The sequence below is a fragment of the Vicugna pacos genome, chromosome 16, assembly GCF_048564905.1.
Source record: "Vicugna pacos chromosome 16, VicPac4, whole genome shotgun sequence".
Lineage (NCBI taxonomy): Eukaryota > Metazoa > Chordata > Mammalia > Artiodactyla > Camelidae > Vicugna > Vicugna pacos.
The window spans coordinates 16,756,762-16,775,913 of NC_133002.1; the positions used below are offsets into that span (position 1 = coordinate 16,756,762).

The window sequence follows — 19,152 nt, forward strand, 5'->3', positions numbered from 1 at the left end:
GACTTGCCAGCTGGGGACCACACCTTGAGAACCAAGTGGTTTAGAGCAGCACCGAAGATGGGAATATTATTATACGGGCCACGTGCCTACATTTATACTATCTCCATAGGAACAGTAAGAAAGAAAAAGTTTAAGTGAAACAGGTAAAATTAATTTTAATTATGATATATTTTCTCAACCCTATACATTCAAAATACAATCAATCAACACAAAACATATTAATGAGATGTTTTAGGTTTTCTGCACTCACTCTTCAAAATCTGGTGAGTCTTTGGCACTCAGGGCACGTCTCAAGGGCTCGCTGCCACACGTAGCTGGTGGCTACTGCTTTGGGGGTGCAGGTATAGAGTGCTCCCTCCCCAAGAAACATGACGGGCCAGGTCCCCCGGATGTGCAGAGAACATGCCTAAACTGTAGGACTCCACTTTCTGGAGCCCCTGACCCCAGGACACAGGAGATGGGGCGGGGTCGGTACATGACTCACACCCAGCCAAGCAGAAACCTTTCCTAATTTTTCACCTGTTCTTTGTTTGCTTCTAACCAATCGGAAGTCAAGAAGCAGCCAGGCCTTGGAAGGCCTGGGCCTGCTGGCAGCCCCGCTCTGCCCCACAGGCAGCCGACAGAGAAGCCGAGATGGGTGACCCGGAGTCCTGGGTGTCCTGTTCCCTGGTCCCGGCCCCTCTGTGCTCCGGTCTTGCACATCCGTCCTGCACAAGGTGACCTGCGCAATATACTTCTCTGCTGAAGCCAATGTTCTGTCATTTGCAACGGAGAGTCCTGACTAACAGACGTGGGCCTTCTACACGGCCAGCGGGACGTGGCCTGTCTGCATCAGAGCCCTGCAGGTGCTGGCCTCCCTGTGCTGGGCCCGGGTGACACAGGAAGATTCACGTAGTCCCCTCCCCCCAACCCTGTCCCATCCGGGCTCCCGTCCCCCTCCCTGCTCTCTGGTGGCCCCACGGCTCCGGCCAGTGTCTCGGGTAGGGCATTTCACTCTACTTCTGGTGCATTTAGTTTCGTTTTCCAATTTGGGGGCCACTTAAAACATGTGTCTCCATCTTCCGTAAAGCGGTTGTAGTAAGACGTCAGCCGTGGCGTCCAGCAGGGGGCGTGGTGCTCCGGTGCGGTTCCGCTTCTCCGCCTGCCTGCGGGTTTCATCGTGAAGCACTGGGGGAAATCGGCTTGTTCTCCTGTCCACCGACGTTCTTTCTCTCTCTCTGTTCTCCGGGCTCTTCCTCTTCTTCCTCCACCCGCAGGGCGGAGAGGGGAGGCCGGTCAGAGCAGGGGAACACGGCCGGGGCCAGGAAGGGGCAGGGGCCTCCAGCTGTCCGCGCCGCCGCCCCGAACCCCGCCCTCCTCTTTCACGGAACTGGGCCTGGAGGTCCGAGAACCAGAACCAGAACCAGAACCAGAGCAGAGACTCTCCACAACGGTATTCGCTTTCCCCCCGACATTTCCCCCGTGGAACAAGTTCCCGAAACGCACGCCCATCAAGGGGCCGAAGCGGCCACCTTTTCATCGTCTTTAGGAAACACGCCTGAGCTCCAGACCTTTCTTTTTTAAACTGCTTTTAAAAATACTTTAATATATTCCAGAAGCTCCAAGGCTCTGTTATGGGGGAAATGTAGGTATTAATCTAAAATCTAAATTACCACTATATATAAAAACAGATAAAAATCAAATTCCTCCTGTATAGCACAGGGAACTATATACAATATCCTGTACTAACCTTTTATGAAAACGAATATAGGTATGTGTGTGTGTGACTGGGACATGATGCTGTACACCAGAGACTGACACATTGTAACTGACTGTACTTCAATTAAAAAAAGGAAAAAAGAATAAAAAATAAAATCTAAATTAAAGACGTCTCCCAAATGTGCCATAGGATAAAGACGATAAAATCATGGAAATTACGGTCAACTCCAGGTAACAGAACAACAAACCAAGTCACGTGCAGGAATCTTTGTCGGCGTTTATGCCCCACGGCAAGCACGGTATGCAGTTCGTCTTGCAGCTCAGGGCAGCTGCACAGCCTGGCTGAGGCTTCACGGCTACAAAGCGGCAAAACCAGGACACCAGAGCAGCCTGTTCTGAGCCCTCCCAGAGAGGTCCTCCTGTTCCAGCATCCATCACTGCCTCACTCGGGCACTTAACCCATGCCGAATGCTGGCCAGGGACAGGTGCTTTCCTGAGTGTGGGGGACAGAGCTTGCAACAAACCAAGGAACAGACAGTCCCTGCCCTCAAGGGGCCTCCAGTCTACCTGGGAGATGGCAGTACCCAAGCAGGCGGCTACGAGGGTTGAAGAGCCAAAAAGGAAAACAGGGCAGGGCAAGAGGGTCCTTACAGAGTGGTCTGGGGCGGCGTCTGGTAAGGTGACGTTTGGGCACAGGCGCAAGGGAGGAGCGGCTGGGGTGCAGGGATGGAGGCACAGAGTCTGCAGGCAGGAGGAGCAGCACCTGGCTCGCCGGAGGGACAGCCCACAGGCATCTGGAGGCTGTGTGTCTGGAGCCTGGGGAGCCAGGACAGAGGGGACTGTGTTTTCTGCTCCAAGTGAGTGGGGAGAACCTAGAGGGTTTCAAGCAGAGAAGTGACATGACTCATACATTGAAAGGACCGCTCGGCTTCTGCTGAGAACGGAGCGTAGGCAGCAGAGACAAAAGCAGGAAGGTGGTGGCATGTCCCCCGTGGCCACTGGGAGGCAGTGGGAGCTGGATGGAGTTCACATCTGTTTCTAAGGGCGACAGCATTTTGCTGACGGACTGTGGGTTGTGAGGAAAGGAGGTCCACGGACGATGCCGCGGGCGCTGGCCGGAGCGACCGGAGGACGGAGCTGCTTTTTACTCAAATGGGAAGGTTCACGAGGAGCAGTTTGGGGGTGGCGGGAGGGATGGAGCGGAAGGGGTCTAGATTCAGCTTTGGACGAGTCACCTTCAAGGTGCCTTCTAGACATCTGAGAGGCGGTGTTGCAGAGGCAGCTGGAGGAGTGCTGGCTGGGGACACGACTTTGTGTGTCATCCACGCATGCTGTGAAAATTCATGAGAACAGACGCTGTCACCTAGAACAGCTGTCCTCAGCAGGGGCAGTGCTATCTGTCAAGGAGCGTGTCTGGAACGTGGGGGGCACTTTCAGTTGTCACCGTCACTGGAGGTGCTACTGGTATTTAATAGGTGGGAGGATGGAGAGCCCAGATGTCCCGTGGTGAATGTGACAATACTGCACAGAAATAACCCCCATCACACACGGTTCACAGACCCCGCAGACACTCTCAGAGCATCTTTTTGTTATTATCCCAGCTCAGTGCCTTCCTTTGTCTTACATATAAAAACTGTATTTCTTGCACACCTTTAAGATGTACTCAGCTTTCCAGGGAAGGGAAGATTGTACTTGGGTTCAGAACTTCACCGAGAGTGCTCCCCCATCCAAACGATCACGCCCCCCGCCCTCCCCCACAGCCTTCCTGGTGTCTGAGTCATCAGCCCAACAACCCCAGATCAGCCTGCCTGCGGCGGCCAGGGCCACAGGCTCCAAGGAGCATGGCGGGCCCCTCCGCGGAGCCGCGCCCGGGGAGAAGCGGATCACTCCACTGCAATCACAGTGTTTCTCCTCTGTGGTTAGGATATTGCAGTGATTTCTCCGAGGCACGTGTGTAGGTGGGTTACACTGTCTATGTGTTTCATCTCAGGGTGAGGAAGGGGGCACTGGGTGGCACACAGACAAGGCTGCGTCCCACCCACCTGCTGTTAGAGCCTGCCCCTACCCCGGGAGTGGAGAGGAACCAGTGGAGATTCCCAGGGGCTGCGGGGGGCGGGGGTGGGGAGAGAATGGTGAGAGCAGGAGCCCACCCCAGACGCAGGCGGGTGGGGAGCTGACCGGGGGTTCTCAGGGCCTTGAGGCTCCCTGGTGATCCTGACCCCATCCAGTAGGCGCTGGGGGAAAACTCTGGCCAAAGAGTCCGCACGACCTGGCTCAGGGGTTCCTAGTCACTCAACCTTCCGTAGATTCCCTCTCTAACCCCCTCTGCCCTGTGCCTTTAGGTCAAGATACTCCTGGGACCGTCCTCACAGCCTCCTTTCCACCTCAAGAGGCTACTTGCCTGGCTGACGGCCACCAGGGTGTCCAGCAGCCCTGCCCTGCATGTTCTGGTCCATACCTTGCTGAGTCGGGACTCGAAAGCCAGCGAGGTGGAAGACTTGGAACTCTTCATGCCGGAAGAGGCGGTGGGGAGGGCCCGCGCGCGGTCCAGCCCATGGCTCCCCGCTTTGGTGACTGGACTCCAGGGCTTGGCTGCACCTTTCATGTTCATCCCTGAGGGTCTTTCTGTACAAGAACAGAAAAGAAAGACGTGTGTGCCCACTTTGGAGCCTGCTGAGTGACACCACAGAGCTGTTCCCTGACACACCACAGTCCCCACTGTTGTCATGGAGAACGAGCCCTTAGGACTGGGTTGCAAATGGAGCATTCAATCTCTGAGGTGGTTACCTTTGCACCAGGCTAATCACTACAATTTGACAACAGCTTTTACCAAATTATTAAAACTATATGTGCATCCTATGTTCACAGCAGCACTATTTGCAAAAGCCAAGACATGGAAGCAACCTAAGTGTCCACTAACAGACAGATGGATAAAGAAGATGTGGTATGTATATACAATGGAATATTACTCAGCCATAAAAAGAATGAAATAATGCCATTTGCAGCAACATGGATGGACCTAGAGATGATCATACTAAGTGAAGTAAGTCAGACAAAGATAAATATATCACATATCATTCCACTTATATATGTGGAGTCTTAAAAAAAAGAAAGGATACAAATGAACTTATTTACATACCAGAAATAGACTCACAGGCATAGAGAACAAACTATAGTTACCAAAGGGGAAAGGGGAGGAGTGAGATCAATTAGGAATTTGGGATTAGCAGATACAAACTACTCTGTATAAAATAGATAAACAACAAGGACCTACTGTACAGCACAGGGAACTTTATTTAATAGCTTGTAATAACCTATAATGGAATAGAATCTAAAAAGAACATTCATGTATATGTATAACTGAATCACTCTGCTGTACACTTGAAACTAACACAACACTGTAAATCAACTGTATTTCAATTTTTTTTTAAGTGCAATATTATTGATATTCTGGCATCACTTTTCAGCAAAACAATGGCTTCTCCTTTGTCAGGGGCACCTGGCACAGCACTGCTACCACACACACACATGCAAACACCCACACACACATGCATGTATCTCCTCACATAAAACAGGTCGGCTTGAGTCCAGACATCCTATATCCATCAGCCTTGAAGCTTTAGGGTTGAAAGTAGATGTAAATGAACTAATTGAAAATTAGGTTTCACAGAAGCATAGCTTCTTCTTTTGGACAAAAATGATATTTCAAACTAATAGAGCATATTTTAATTGGTCAGACCTGACTTGTGGGGCAGAGTTACTCCCCCTCAGAAAAATACTCTATGAAAGACAACTTGAGCAAAGCAGCAGGTGCAGCTGAGACGGGGTGGGGGGAGGCTGGGGCCCTTGCTGCAGGGCTTGCACCTGGACAAATGTCTCCCCGGAGCAGCAGGATACAAAGAAACTGTAAGGGACTGAAAATAACTGCATGCATGTACAGATTATGGACAACAAGATACACAAAGACCAAAACTCAGCTGCCACTTCTGAGGGGTCTGTTAACTGCCTCCGGGGGGTCAGAGCTGGTGCTCAGCCGCTCAGTCCTCCTCTCCCCTCACTGCATCCCAGTGCATCCCACTCACCCCTCTGAGAAAAAGCACAGACCGCCCCCCAAGCCCAGGGCAGCCGGGACCTCCTCCTGTTTGTGTCTCCTCTTCCGGCCGGAGGACACCGGTTCCCTTGACCACTTCAGTCTCCCCCAGGGCTGTCCAGTTCCTGTTCCCACTTAAAGGATTAGCTGGGGCAGGTGTCCAAGACCCTCCGTAGAGCTCATTCTGCAGTCGGTGGCCCTGGCAGCTGTATGAATGTGGCTACGGGTGAAAATAATATTTTAAGAGTGTTTCTGAGAAAAATTTTTCACGATTCCCATTAATATGATAAGTTCAGTGCCTTATCAGTCTCAGCTTGGTTCCAAGTATCACAATTTTAAAAATTCTGTATTTTAAAAAACACTTCTCGCATTATTTTACTGATGTTTGGCACCAATTATTTTTCTTCCTTGGCCCACAGCTTTTCATGCTGGTTTCCACAGCAATGATGAAAGAATTCCTAGGTGAAGACCTAGACGGCAACTAATGCTATTAGGACACCCAATATAAAGTGAACAAACATAGTCTGAGTGATTCTGGGGAGAATGACTGATGAGCTGTATCCGTTACTGCAGAACCAACCAGTCACGTGTCAGTCTGGTTCTTGAGGATGACTTAAGTAAAATATCTCTAATCAAGACACCCTTTTACATTACGATTGCAACTACTTAGAGATGATTATTGCAGGGTTTACTTCGTGAAAACATAGGTGATTCTGCAATGAGTCTACACTTCCCAAAACCTGCCCAGGTCACCCCAGAAATGAAGTGCCTTTTATTTATTCTTCAGAAGAAAGGTAAGAATGTAAAGACAAAAAGCAGCAGGAAGAGGATGGAAATTCTCCCCAACACTTCCCTAAGTCGTTGACCAAAAAAAAAAAAAAAAGGAAAGAGAAAAAGGCATCCCAGTCAAAACCCCAGACCTAACAGAAAACAAACTTATGGTCACTAAGGGGGCAAGGGAGGGGGGATAAATTAGGAGTTTGGGATTTGCAGATACAAACTACTATGTATAAAATAGACAAACAACAAGGACGTGATGTGCAGCACAGGGAAGTAGATTCAATAGCTTGCAATAACCTATGATGGAAAAGAATCTGAAAAAGAATATATATATGTATAACGGAATCACTTTGCTGTACCCCTAAAACTAACACAACATTGTAAATCAACTACACTTCAATTTAAAAAAACTCCAGATCTCAACCCCTCTCCTCACCTCTGGCGACCCAGACAACCACCTGAAAAAACGTGCAGCCGCTTTTCAAAGGCTGACGGGTGATTTGCTCTGAGGCCAGATTCCCAGGGCTGCTTCATTTGCATCATCACACCTTCCTTTATTCTCCTGAAATCTCTGAGTTCAATCAGATTATTCCCAAACGAATGTACCCAGAGGGTCTTTCTCCCCAGGCCCCTCCCAAATGCCAGGCTCTCCTTCCTCAGCTCCCCTCACTTGTCTCTCCCATTATTTCCCCAGACGGAGGCTTCTCTTTTGTCCTCATGCACCAGCCAGATTCCTCCCCTCAAATTCCATCTTCTTCAAGAAATCAAAATAGACAGAACTGAAATAAGTAATGTCCCCTCTTGAACCAGGAAGAGAGCCCCGCTGGCAGGGAGATTGCCGGGGACGGATGCCAGGACAGGATGCCGAGGACAGGATGCTCGGAGGGGTGGTGGGCTCTGCAAGATCAACGCAGCTTTCCAGGGACGGTGAGAGGATGAGAGGGGACAGTGGGGAAACCATTTCAGCTGGTGCTGACACTAGCTTTACGCCCTGCTCTCCACTCTCCACATCCCAGCACCTGGTTAAGTACTGGGCCATGTTGCAGCAAATGGCATTGTTTCATTCTTTTTTATGGCTGAGTAGTATTCCAGTATATAGATTTACCACAAGTTCCTTATCCAGTCATCTGTTGATGGGCATTTAGGCTGTTTCCGTGTCTTGGCTATTGTAAATAGTGCTGCTATGAACACTGGGGTGCATGTTCTTTTCAAATTGGAGTTTTCTCTGGATATGTGCCCAGGAGTGGGATGGCTGGATGGTAAGTCTATTTTCAGTTTTTAAGGAACCTCCTACTGTTTTCCACATCTCCTGTCATTTATAGTCAGCCCTCCACATCCGTCGTTCCTGCATATCCACAGACTCGACCAGCACTGTAGCACTTACTATTGAAAAATATCCACTCGTAAGTAGAACTGTGCAGTCCAAACCCGTGTTATTCGAGGCTTCACTGTGCAGTTAAATTTAGGATTCCACTCCCACAGGGGCAGGGAGAGGGTCTTCCCAGGGGGTGTTTGCCTTAAATTTTTCATTTTATTTTCTTATCAAGCCCCTTTCCTCTCCTGAATAGTATAAGAATTAACACTTAAACCATCATTCAGAGATTGTACAGAGCCAAGTAGAAAAGAGAAGAGAGGGAGGGGAGGGGGATGCTGTTCTAGGAATACCATCAGGCGTCCGGGCACCGGAGGGCAGGGAGTCGGAGCCCCTGCCTGCACCTCCCGCCCCCTCCAACGTGCTGCTCGGTCCCCTCCTCGCCGCCTTCAGAGCCTGTGTTGGAGGGGTTGCCTTGGGCCTCAGATTTATTACCCTTTTAAGGCAAGAAAAATGGAAAGGCGACAGGGAAAGTATTCTGGACTATCCCAAATAATAAGGAGTCTTGGGGAGCGAGAGAGGGCCCTGAGGTTTGCACTCCCAGGACAATGAGCACCAGGAAGCAGAGAGCGGAGGCATTCAAGTCTGAGAACTAACAAAATAAGAATGTTCACATAGCTCAACTACCAGGGGACTTGGCAGGAAATAGAAGGCAAGAGAACAACATGCTGAAAATATCTCCTGGAGCTTTCTGGGACACACGCTGACTCTGCTCCTGACCTCTTCCAGGGGTGGGCGGGGGGCCTGCCCCCGGGGGACAGCTGGCAAGGTGTGGAGCCGCTCTTCGCTGGCACGGCTTGGGGGCACTGCGGCAGAGCCGGGGATGCTGCTGGACACCCTGGTGCCCCGAGGGCAGCCCCACGGCAAAGAATGATCCGGTCTAAAACGCCAGGAGCTGAGGGTGAGAAGCCCGGTCCCAGAGGAAGAGCGTGGGCCCTCCGGTGCTGGCTCTTGGACGGGCACTGGCTGCCTTCTCGCCTGACACCGAAACGTCAGCGCTGAGAATCTGGTCTGGGAGCAGCGGAAGGAATCCCGGACTCGGGCTGAGGCCACAGGAAACTCTTCAGAGCTGATTATTTCCTGCTGGTCTTGAGATGAAAAATGATCCCATTAGCCTTAGATTCCTTCCTGGTGAAAAGAGAAAAGAGCAGGTTTCCACGCGGATCCGAAGGAAGACGGCGAGCCTCAATTCATTCAACCCATCAGCATTCGTCACTTACAGAAAAGGAGAATCAAGAAATGTTAAAACAAAAACTAACCAGAAAAGAACATTTACACGTCACCAAACACACCATCTCAAACCGAGTACAGACTCTGGAAATGGAATACGGGCTTGCAGAAACTATGACGTGGGGCTTGATCTGGAATAAGAAACAGAAGAAGCTGAGTCTCTAACCATGAAACACAGACCCTAGACGGAGGCTGTAATCTTGGAGCTATATTAAGACCAAGCCCTTAGAATCATTGCCCTGGGCCATCCTTCTGTCTCTAAAGCTGAACCAAGAAGTCGGCATCCCACAGAGCTGGTGGCCGCTGATCAGTAGCTGTTCCCTTGCCTACACTGTGGCTTCCCATCAAAGAACTGAAAGAGAAAGAGCCAAGGCAGCAGAGAAGGATCTGGGGATAAAATACGTCAAGACCTCTTTCTGTAGGAACGGTTTCAAAAGGTCTATTGAAAGACTAACTAAGAATATAAACTACCGTGTATTGCCGAGACCGTGCAATAGGGAAGGGCAGTCTTTTCAACAAGCGGTGCCTGGAAAACTGGACATCCACATCAAGAGAATGAAGCTGGACCCTCACCTTACACCACACAAAAGTTAACTCAAACTAGGTCAAAGGCCTAAATGTCAGACATCAGCTGGGAAGCTGAGGACAGCTCAGAAAGGAACTGCTCACAGGGGTGGGCGGGACCGGGGGGGGGCACCCGGGAAGGTGTGGAGCCTGGGGCTGGGATCATTAGCACCCCAGGGCCCACCGGGGTTGGCGGAGGAAACAGCCGAACCCCGGAGAGAGCTGGACACAGAGCAGCAGCTGAGGCCTCGGGAGAGGAACACAGCCAACCCACGGAGGCCCCGCGGGGAGCTGGGGAGACAAATGCCTCAGACCTCACTCAGAAGAAACCCATTCTGCTCCCTGGCCCACCGTCATCAAGGAGGTGAGAGGGGATGTGGAGGGACAAACGGGGACCTGCCCTCGGTCTGACCCTCTCCAACTCGCCTTCCAAAGTGAACTGGGGGACCCCTTCCGGAAGCCTCCCCAGTCTGGGAGGGCCTCCTTGGGACCCCTGCACCTGTCTGTCCACTGACCTGCCTCCCAAGGGGGCAGCCTCCAGCTCCAGCCATCAGCCCGAGCACAGTACCCAGATCCACCCTGAGCACCAGCTTCTCCCGGCTCCCCATTTGCCAGCCTCTCCAGGGTTTGAAACCTCAGAGGCACCTTGGCCTTCTCCCCTGGGCTGGGTTTCTAGAATCCGCCACCTGGCCTGGAGCTCAGGCTCCTGCCGTGTCCCCCAGAGCCCTGCCTTTTTCTCGGGCAGACTGAGCACAGCTCTGGCTCTTCCCCTTCGGATGTCCCTCCTGAAGTCAGCCCATACTCAAGAGCTGTCACACTCAGCGGGGACGCCACTCCCTGCTCAGACCTTGCATTTTCCCTCATCTCCGAACAGACGCTCATCACGCTGCCTCCATGCCAGCCTCGGCCGGCGTCCAGAGTCGCCCCAGGAGGCAGCTGCTGTCCTCCCGAGTCACCATCAGCCACGACCCATGCCCAGGGGGTTTGCTCACGTCCCTGACGGGGCCTCTGCGCGACCTTTCTCCAAATTAAGGGATGGCCCAGAGAAGCTCCACCAGCCGCGTGGTCCTCACCTACGGCGTGGCCAGAGCGGGGCCTCTTACCCCGGCCGGGGCCCTCATCTTCTCGTCTGGGGTATCCCCAGTCCCAAGACCCTCCTCTGAGACCCCCCACTGTGAACCATCCAGCCCCTCCCACGAGGCTCGAGCCAACACCACTTTCTTGCCAGGCCTTGCTGATACTCACCCCTCCAAGCCTGGCTTCCTGCGCTTCCCTGACCGGTTCCACCTCTCTCCTGACGCCCCAGCAGCCCACCCGCCCCATTCACGGTCTCTGGCTCTGCTCTCCCCATCTTGCCCACCACCGTTAATGCCCACTCAGCAGCCAGAGGGGTCTTTAGGAAACGCAAATCACAGGGGGAGGGTGCAGCTCAGTGCTTAACATGCATGAGGTCCTGGGTACAAGTCCCAGTACCTCCATTAAAAAAAACGGATAAATAAAATAAGTGAATAAATGAACCTAAGCACCCCCCCAAAAAAACCCCCACAAATCATGAAAATGGCTAAGATGGTAAATTTTAAGGTGTGCGTGTGCTTTTAACCACAATTTAAATTTTTTAAAATATTTTTAAAAACACACAAGTCAGATCATGTCCCTCACTGTGGAGAACCCCCCTGCGGCTTCTCACTGCATTGAGAATGGAAATCCAAGATCTTTGTCAGGCCTCCCAAAGGCCCAGCCGCTGGGCCGCCTGCCTCAGTCCCGAGACTTCCAGCCCCTCAGACACACCCAGCTGGTCCCCAAGGAAGAGCTCTGCATCCGGAAGCCCCCGCCCCTGCTCTTCACACTGGGAGTCGGGGCGGGGGTTCTTCCTCCAAGAGGCCCTTTCTCTCCACAATCTGGAGTAGCTCCCTCACCCCCACCCCGCTCACCAGGCACCCAGGCCGGGCCGGGGGCCCCACCACTCACAAAATAGGTGCCGAATTAACGGGCAAATTCAAAGCGGAGCCACGCAGCACTGACAGCCCTTCTCCCATAAGACGCATAAAGGTCTCCAAACAATTACCAAATAAACCGATCCCCAGACTGTTTTCAGGATAAGAACGCCACTAATGTGCTTACAGAGCCTTCCGGCATTATTACCTTGTTGACAGATAAGCATTAACCTTATAAAAATTAGCCCCATTAACTTATAACATGGTTGAGAAATAGCTCCTAAAATTATCCAACCCCAAATCTCTAAAACCATCTATGGATTCATCTCCATTCCTGACTTTATTCCTGAAGGACAGCTTTTGAAATGTGTGCTGTCCTTCCCAATTTCACAGTGATAGTAAATAATGTTTTACAATTTTATGGTTTAAGAGTTCAGACATCTTAATGGAAACATCATAATACATGAATTTATGGGAGCTGTTAAGTGGTAGCCAATGGCAACCACAGGTTTAGGGACCCAGTGATTAAAGCATAGAGTCTACCTTTTCTCCAACCTTTTCTGTCTCCTTGTTCCTAAGTGGGGCCCCCACGTCAGGTTGGACAGGGGGCAAAGCCCTGTGATGTCAGTGGCACAGCTTCTAAGGAAACAGGCCACTTCTGACTCATTCTGTCCTATTTCCTCCAGAAACAATGCAAGCGGTGCGGGGCACGCCTCCCCCACGCCCTCCACCAGCTCCCGTCAGGGCACTGGCACTCCCGAGAGCTGGGGGCGGGCACAAGTCCTCTCCCCACGCTGCCGGGCACAGATGCAGACAGGGACGTGCCGTGGCCAGAGCCCCCACCCACGGTGGGGAGGTGGTCCCCTCCCCACACCCACTGCCCCCTGCGCTCTCTCACGGCCTCTGGCAAAAGGGAAATACAAGCTGGGAAGAGGGCAGCCCCTGCCCTGCAAACCCAGGAGGGCAGCATCCACAGGCCCCACTGTCCACACGACACTTGGGACTCAGAGAAAGCCCGGAGGCTCACCTCCAAGGCCCCTTGCTGAGAAAGGAGTTCAGGAGCCGTGGTGGGGGATCCCGGCACCCCCAACCCTGCCTCAGGGCGAGGGCCCGGCTATTCATGCTCTGGAGCCAACACAGTCCGCGTGGCAGTGACAGGACACCAGGATCTCCGACACTGTTGTCACAACTTAGTTTCCATTCCCCTGAGAGATGCGCTCATCCCTGCCCGGTCCTCCCCTCACCTGCCGCTGTCAGAGGCGGGCACCGGGATGCCGGGGGAAGGGGCTCCCCCAGCCGATGCCCAAGCTGTCTGCCCAGTTTCTGGCTCTGTGTGACTATGTGTGTAGGGCAGGTGGTGGGGGTGGCAGTGGGAACAACCAATTTAATAACCAAAGCAAAACTTGAGCTTGACATAATAAAGAATGTATGTAGGGAAGAAACCAAGATGGGCTCTGGTTGCCCTCTTGTTTATTGCTCAAAGTTGGCGGCCTCCTCTTCTGACAAGAGACCTTCTGAGGCCTGTCGTCCCCAAGAGACTCCCAGAGGACCCCAGCGGAATGACGTGGGCTCCCTGTAACGGTGACAGCCTGAAAAGGCAGCCCGCGGTCACAGGAGCTCGAAGAGGAGGGCAGACCCCTCTTCTGGATGAGGGGCAGAGCCCGCCCCGTCACACGGGCTGGGGGCGTCTGCTGTGGCTCCAGGTGTCCTTATTGTTACCGGATTAAGTGAAATCACTGAATGTGCTGATTTCTTTTCTGGTTTCGCGTTCCCAAGATATTCGTGACTAACCCCCAGGCTTCAGCTGCTTTCCTACAGTGCCAGCTGGTTGAAGAAAGCTACGGCTGTGCTTTGCGGGGTTAATTCATTCGGTGTCTGGAACGTGCCCTCGCTCCCCCACCACCCCGGTTCTGGTGGTGTGTTTCAAATACACACAATAGCTGCCAACACCAGAGAGAACGTTCCAGCTGCTCCCGGGACCACCTGGTCAGCACGTGCACCTTGCAAGGGCCTTGGGAGGAAACCTACCAGGAGGAAGGTACGTGGAGTGCGGAAGCAGTGGCTCTGGGATCCGCCCCCAGGGTGGGAGCCCGAGACAGTCACGGATCAGCACGGGGCTGCCCCCCAGGGATGGGCTCTTTGTGATACAGGCGAATCTGACTCACTTTCAGACCGGCCCCGCTCCTCAGGAGACAAGGCAGGAGCCATGTCACCCGGCCGCCCCCACCCTCTCTTTGGGGGTCAGGCCCGCTGCGGGCCTGCCAGGCGCCCTGCACTCAGACCCCAGCGTGCAAACGACAGGCAGCTGCCGTACCACCAGCCTCCAGGCCTCCCCACGGCTCCCCACAACCACCCGGAACAGCGGGCTGGGACAGCGGGCTTCCCACGCCCCCGGCTACTTTCTCCTAACGCCGCCTGTCCTGTAAAGGTCAGTGCCTGCCCTTGTCCGGGAGCAGCCCCGCTTGCCCAGCACGAGGAGCGTCCACAGCAGGACACCCCGCAGCCTGTTTCCAGCCCCAGCTCCCTGGCCTGGAGCGGCCTGGAGCGAAGGACTGTCTCATTCCCCTGGGGCTCCACAGCCCTGGGTCCCCTGTCTGTAATAAATGTTGGCCAAAGACGGACAGGAAATCTCAATAAAACTAAAAAACTTCTAGGAGGAAACAAGAGAAAATCTCTGTGACCTTGAGTTAGGCAATGATTTCTTAGCATCAACACCAAAAGCATGATCCATAAATAAAATTTTTTTTAAATCTGATAAATTGGACATCATCAAAATTTCAAACTTGTGTTCTTTGAAAAACACTGTCAAGAAAATGAAAAGACAAGCCGCCAACTGGGAGGGAAACATCTTCAAAACATAAAACTGAAAAAGGACTCGATTCCTGAATTGATGAAGCACTCACAACACTCAACACCGACAAAACGCACGACTCGGTAAAAACCTCAAAGACCTAAACATGTCCCCAAAGAAGACAGCTGGATGGTAAATAAACACATGAAAAGATGCTCAGTGTCATCAGTCATTGGGTAACTGCAAACTGAAACCACAGGGAGATATTACTGCACACCCACCAGAATGGCTTGAAATTAAAAAAAATAAAAACAAGTGCTTGCAAGGAGCAACTGGAACTCACCGCTGGTGGAAACACAAAATGGCGCAGCTGCTTTGCAAATCAATGTAGCCATTTCTCGTTGTTAAAAAAAAAATGAAATTCAACTGAGTAATATTTCAAAGATCTTATTGGCTTTCTTCAGTGATTCATGAATGGGGCAGTGTCCCATCCAGCAGAGGAGCTCCGAGGAGCTGTACACAATGAAAGACTTTTCTAGGCAGAAGGGAGCAAGGACAGGAAGTTACACTTGGCAAAATAAAAGAGCAGGTTGTTTATTGCAAGGTAGCTTCCCTTTAGGGGCCGCAGGGGTCTCCAGGGCAGATGACCTCCCTGGTGCTGCTCAGGGGATTCCTGATTCACGGTTGAAGATTCCATTCCTGGGAGAGCCTAGACTATAAATTAAGTCTCTGGGTGACATGGGGCTGAGCATAAGTGACTCTACTTTGGGCCTCTTGTCTTGTTTTTAATATTTTAAATTAAACATGCATTTATCATATAATCCAGTGACCCCACTCCTCAGTATTTACCCAAGAATGATGGAAACTTGTGTCTGTATGAAAATGCTCGTAACAGCTTGATTCACAGGCTTGGTTCTGATGAAATAAAATTCATACTTTAAGGCAAGACAAGAAAAATTGAAACATAAAATTTTTCTTTGCCCGTTTCAGCCTCCTCCCTCCCCTCCAGTGTGAATGGTGCATCTGTGTTCTGTGTTACCCAGACTTCCCCCGTGGCAGAAATACATGCTCAACCACAAGTATCAGCTTTTCTCCTTCTGTCTCCAGCCATGTAACTCCTTAGAAGACAACGTTCCTGTCTCTATCCTGTAAGGGGTCACGACGACCCACCACTCGCCTTAGACATGCAGACTCTTTGGTGGACTTTATGTATGACGCCAATATATCATTCCCTTATAGACAGTGACTGGTGCAAAACAGACTAAGTCAGACAACCTGGGGAGATCCTGGGCCGCACCCAGTGGAACCTCTCAGCTTAAATACTTACTGATGGCCCCGCTAACGTTATTGGCTATATTACTTGCAGTCTGCCTGTATTACCAGGTTACTGTTTCTTGCATTACCAGATGTGTGGCTGAGCCTCAGATAAAATCAATGACGGTCAGGTGATTTGAAACAATAGATCAGGTATGTAGTCCTACAAGACCAATGACTATAATAGTGTCACTCTAAATGTGGGAAGAAGCAGAAAGAGAGAACCCGTTTCCTGGACGGTAACAGACGAGTGAGACAAGGGTCCAGGGGCCTCTGGTCACTGCAAACGGAGCCTGGTCCACTACCAGCACATGGAGTGTCCTGTCAGCAAAGCCCTTGCCCGACCTGGGAATGAGCATTCCTAGCACCGTGGGACAAATGGGTCACAGAATGCCCCCCAAACCCCGGTGGAAATTAAGACCCCAAGGGAAGGGACTGAAAAATAAAGAAAGCTGCCCACCATCCAGGTCTACAAGAGTCAAGTCATTGGCCACGGCAGTCGCTGGCCTGTAACTGACCCCGGCAGGAGTTCAGGGCGAAAACCAGGATGAGAGCTCCGTGCTCTGGGGAAACTGGCAGACCCAGCCCTCAGAGAGTCGGATATTTTCAGGAGAAATTCTTCATCCAGAACCTGGATTCTTGCATCCTCCCATACTTAGAAAAGCACTTTAGAAAAAAGCATTAACTAAGATGTCAGTTTCTTCTACCCAGCTGTGCGCTTCACTGCCCGGACCTCCCTCGCTAAAATCACTCGTGCACTGGTCTCCTCCACCTCTTCCAAACAGTTCTCAGAACCTTCTGAGAGGCTGTCTCCCAGGCTATAATTCTCAGGTTGGCTGTAATAAAATACCCATTTCTTTCTTAGATTGACTAATGATTACTCTTTTTCATCGACAGTTCATAACAGCAAAAACTGAAAACGGCCTAACATGGTGAGTGGATAAACACACAATAAAACCCTCCTCATCACTGAAAAAAGAATGAGCTAGTGGTGCACGCAGAAAAACAGATGGACTTTAAATGCGTTATGCTTAGTGAAAGAAGCCAGACTCAAAAGGCTTCCTGCTGTAGGATTCTGCTCACGTGACCTTCTAGAAAAGCCAGCGCGTGGAGACGGAAAACGGGCCAGTGGTCACCTGGGAGGGTGGCCTGGGAGTGGGAGGGGCTGTGTATAGGAAATACATCTGGGCTTTGTCCGTGGTTCTTGGGGTGGGGCTGCCCAGACAGAGCACGTGATCAGAGGGCTGGGACTTCCAGCCTCACCCACCACGGCCTTGGCTCCATGAGGACCCTTGAACAACAAGAGTGAGGACGTCAGGTGGGTGAACACATCCATACCCGGGAGGGTGGCCCACGCCAGCTCCACAGGAAGTGCTCGGGACCCCTCTGGACCTCCCCGCTAAGTACCCTACCATTCGGCTGTTCATCTGTATCCTTTATAACGCCCTCCATGGTGAACTGGCAAATGTAAGCACGTGTTTCTCTGAGCAGAAACTGATCCAATCCGAGGTGGGCATCCATCTATGGCCAGTGGGTCAGAAGCACAGGCGTCAGCCTGGACGTGTGATCAGTGTCCGGGGGGCGGGGCAGCCTTGCGGGATGAGCCCTTGACTTTGGACAGTCTTGTGGGCCTGAGCCTGAACGTTACGTCCAGGGAGACAGAGCCAGAAGTGAGCGAACGCTTGGCGGCGTGTGAAACCACACGCAAGGGACTGACCCGAGCACACCAGGGCGCGTGGGGGCGGCCGCGGGGGCGACCACACCCTGTGGGCGGAGCTCTCGCCCAAGCGCCGGCCGGATCTCCAGCTCCGCCCACGCCCCTCCCCAGCCGCCCTTCTCCGTCTGCCCTCTTCGCCCTCCTCCCCAGTCGCGCTGGGCTCCGCGCGGGACTGCGCGCCGCCGAGCGTCTTTTCTTGTTCCTCTGGTTCCCTCTGCCTGCTCTGCCTTTCCCAGCCTCACTGCCCCTCACACAAATCTCCCTCCTGCTTCAAGTCCCAGGTCAAATGGTACTCCTTCCTGCAACCTTGACCGGCCACCACCTCCCCACACCCACGAAAAGGGGGAAATTGTTGGATGTGCCTCTAAATTCCAAGCATTTGTCTACACACTCTTACACGATCGCCATGTCCTGTGAGCTGGTGCATGTCAGCATCACGTGTCTCCAACGAGCTGTGAGCACCAAGCCTGATTCACTTCCGCACAGACACGCGGCGTCCAGATCCATGCCTTACACGCCGAGAGAGCTCAGAAACATCCCGCGGCAGGTAAGGCTGGTGTGGTCGGCACTCAAAGAGTAACACCACCCCGGAGTTCAGACTAAATGGCCTCTTAGTGACACACAAACAGGACCGGGGGGGGGTTATAACTCCACAGCCACTGTTCCCACGACAGTCACCTGGAGCAGCAGCTCCCTGCCCTGGCTGATGGAAATTACCTGCAAGACTGATTGACAATACCCACGCCTGGGGGTCACTCCCTGGGACCCTGATTCAGTCCATCAAGGGTGAGTCCTGCTTCCAATTTTTTAATAAATTCCCAGGGTGACTCTGAGCTGCCATGCTTGGGACTTAGCTTCCTACATGGCCAGAAGGCCAAAGACTCATCAGTGGGTGGCTGATGAAAAAGGCAGCTCTGAGAATCTGTACAGAAGCAGCACACACGCACCCACATGCATACACACACACACACAGACACACACGTGCGCACACAGATAGGAATCAGTCATCAAACTGTAATGCATCCATACCTGGCAATAAAAGGAAATAAACTACTGACACATATAAAAAGTCCACAAATGATAAATGCTGGAGAAGGTGTGGAGAAAAGGGAACCCTCCTACATTGTTGGTGGGAATGCAGTTTTGTGCAGCCACTATGGAAAGACAATACCAAGATCCCTCAAAAGACTAAAAATAGACTTACCATACGACCCAGCAATCCCACTCATGGGCATATATCCAGAGGGGACTCTAATTCAAAAAGATACATACACACCAATGTTCATAGCAGCACTATTTACAATAGCCAAGACATGGAAACAATGTTGTGGTATATTCATACAGTGGAATACTACTCAGCCATAAAAAATAAGATAATGTCATTTGCAGCAGCATGGATGGACCTGAAGATCGTCATTCTAAGTGAAGTAAGCCAGAAAGAGAAAGAAAAATACCATATGAGATCATTCATATGGGAATCTTAAAAAAAAAAAGGAAAAAGAGGACACTAATTAACTCATCTACAAAACAGAAAAAGACTCGCAGACATAGTAAACAATCTTATGGTTACCATGGAAAGGGGGGGAAGGATAAATCTGGGAGTCTGAGATTTCCAAATGTTAGCCACTATATATAAAAATAAATTTTAAAAATTTCTTCTAT

The 19,152-nt window shown here is 51.6% G+C and overlaps 1 protein-coding gene across 7 annotated transcripts in view; it reads right to left on the minus strand.

The window, feature by feature from the left end:
* The window catches only part of SPECC1 (sperm antigen with calponin homology and coiled-coil domains 1), a 190,029-nt gene that overhangs the window by 137,049 nt on the left and 33,828 nt on the right, over positions 1-19,152 (minus strand). For 3 of the 7 annotated variants that reach the window (XM_072938474.1, XM_072938473.1, XM_072938476.1), the window contains 2 exons: positions 4,157-4,323; positions 2,934-3,029 (listed from right to left, as the gene is read on the minus strand). In XM_072938474.1, coding sequence (XP_072794575.1) covers positions 2,934-3,029; positions 4,157-4,309 — 249 coding nt within the window. In that variant the 5' untranslated portion in view covers positions 4,310-4,323. Of the gene's footprint in view, positions 1-2,349; positions 2,571-2,933; positions 3,030-4,156; positions 4,324-8,660; positions 8,791-17,185; positions 17,204-19,152 lie in introns of those variants that run through there. The other 4 variants (XM_072938472.1, XM_072938480.1, XM_072938475.1 and 1 more) reach the window with 3 other exon arrangements.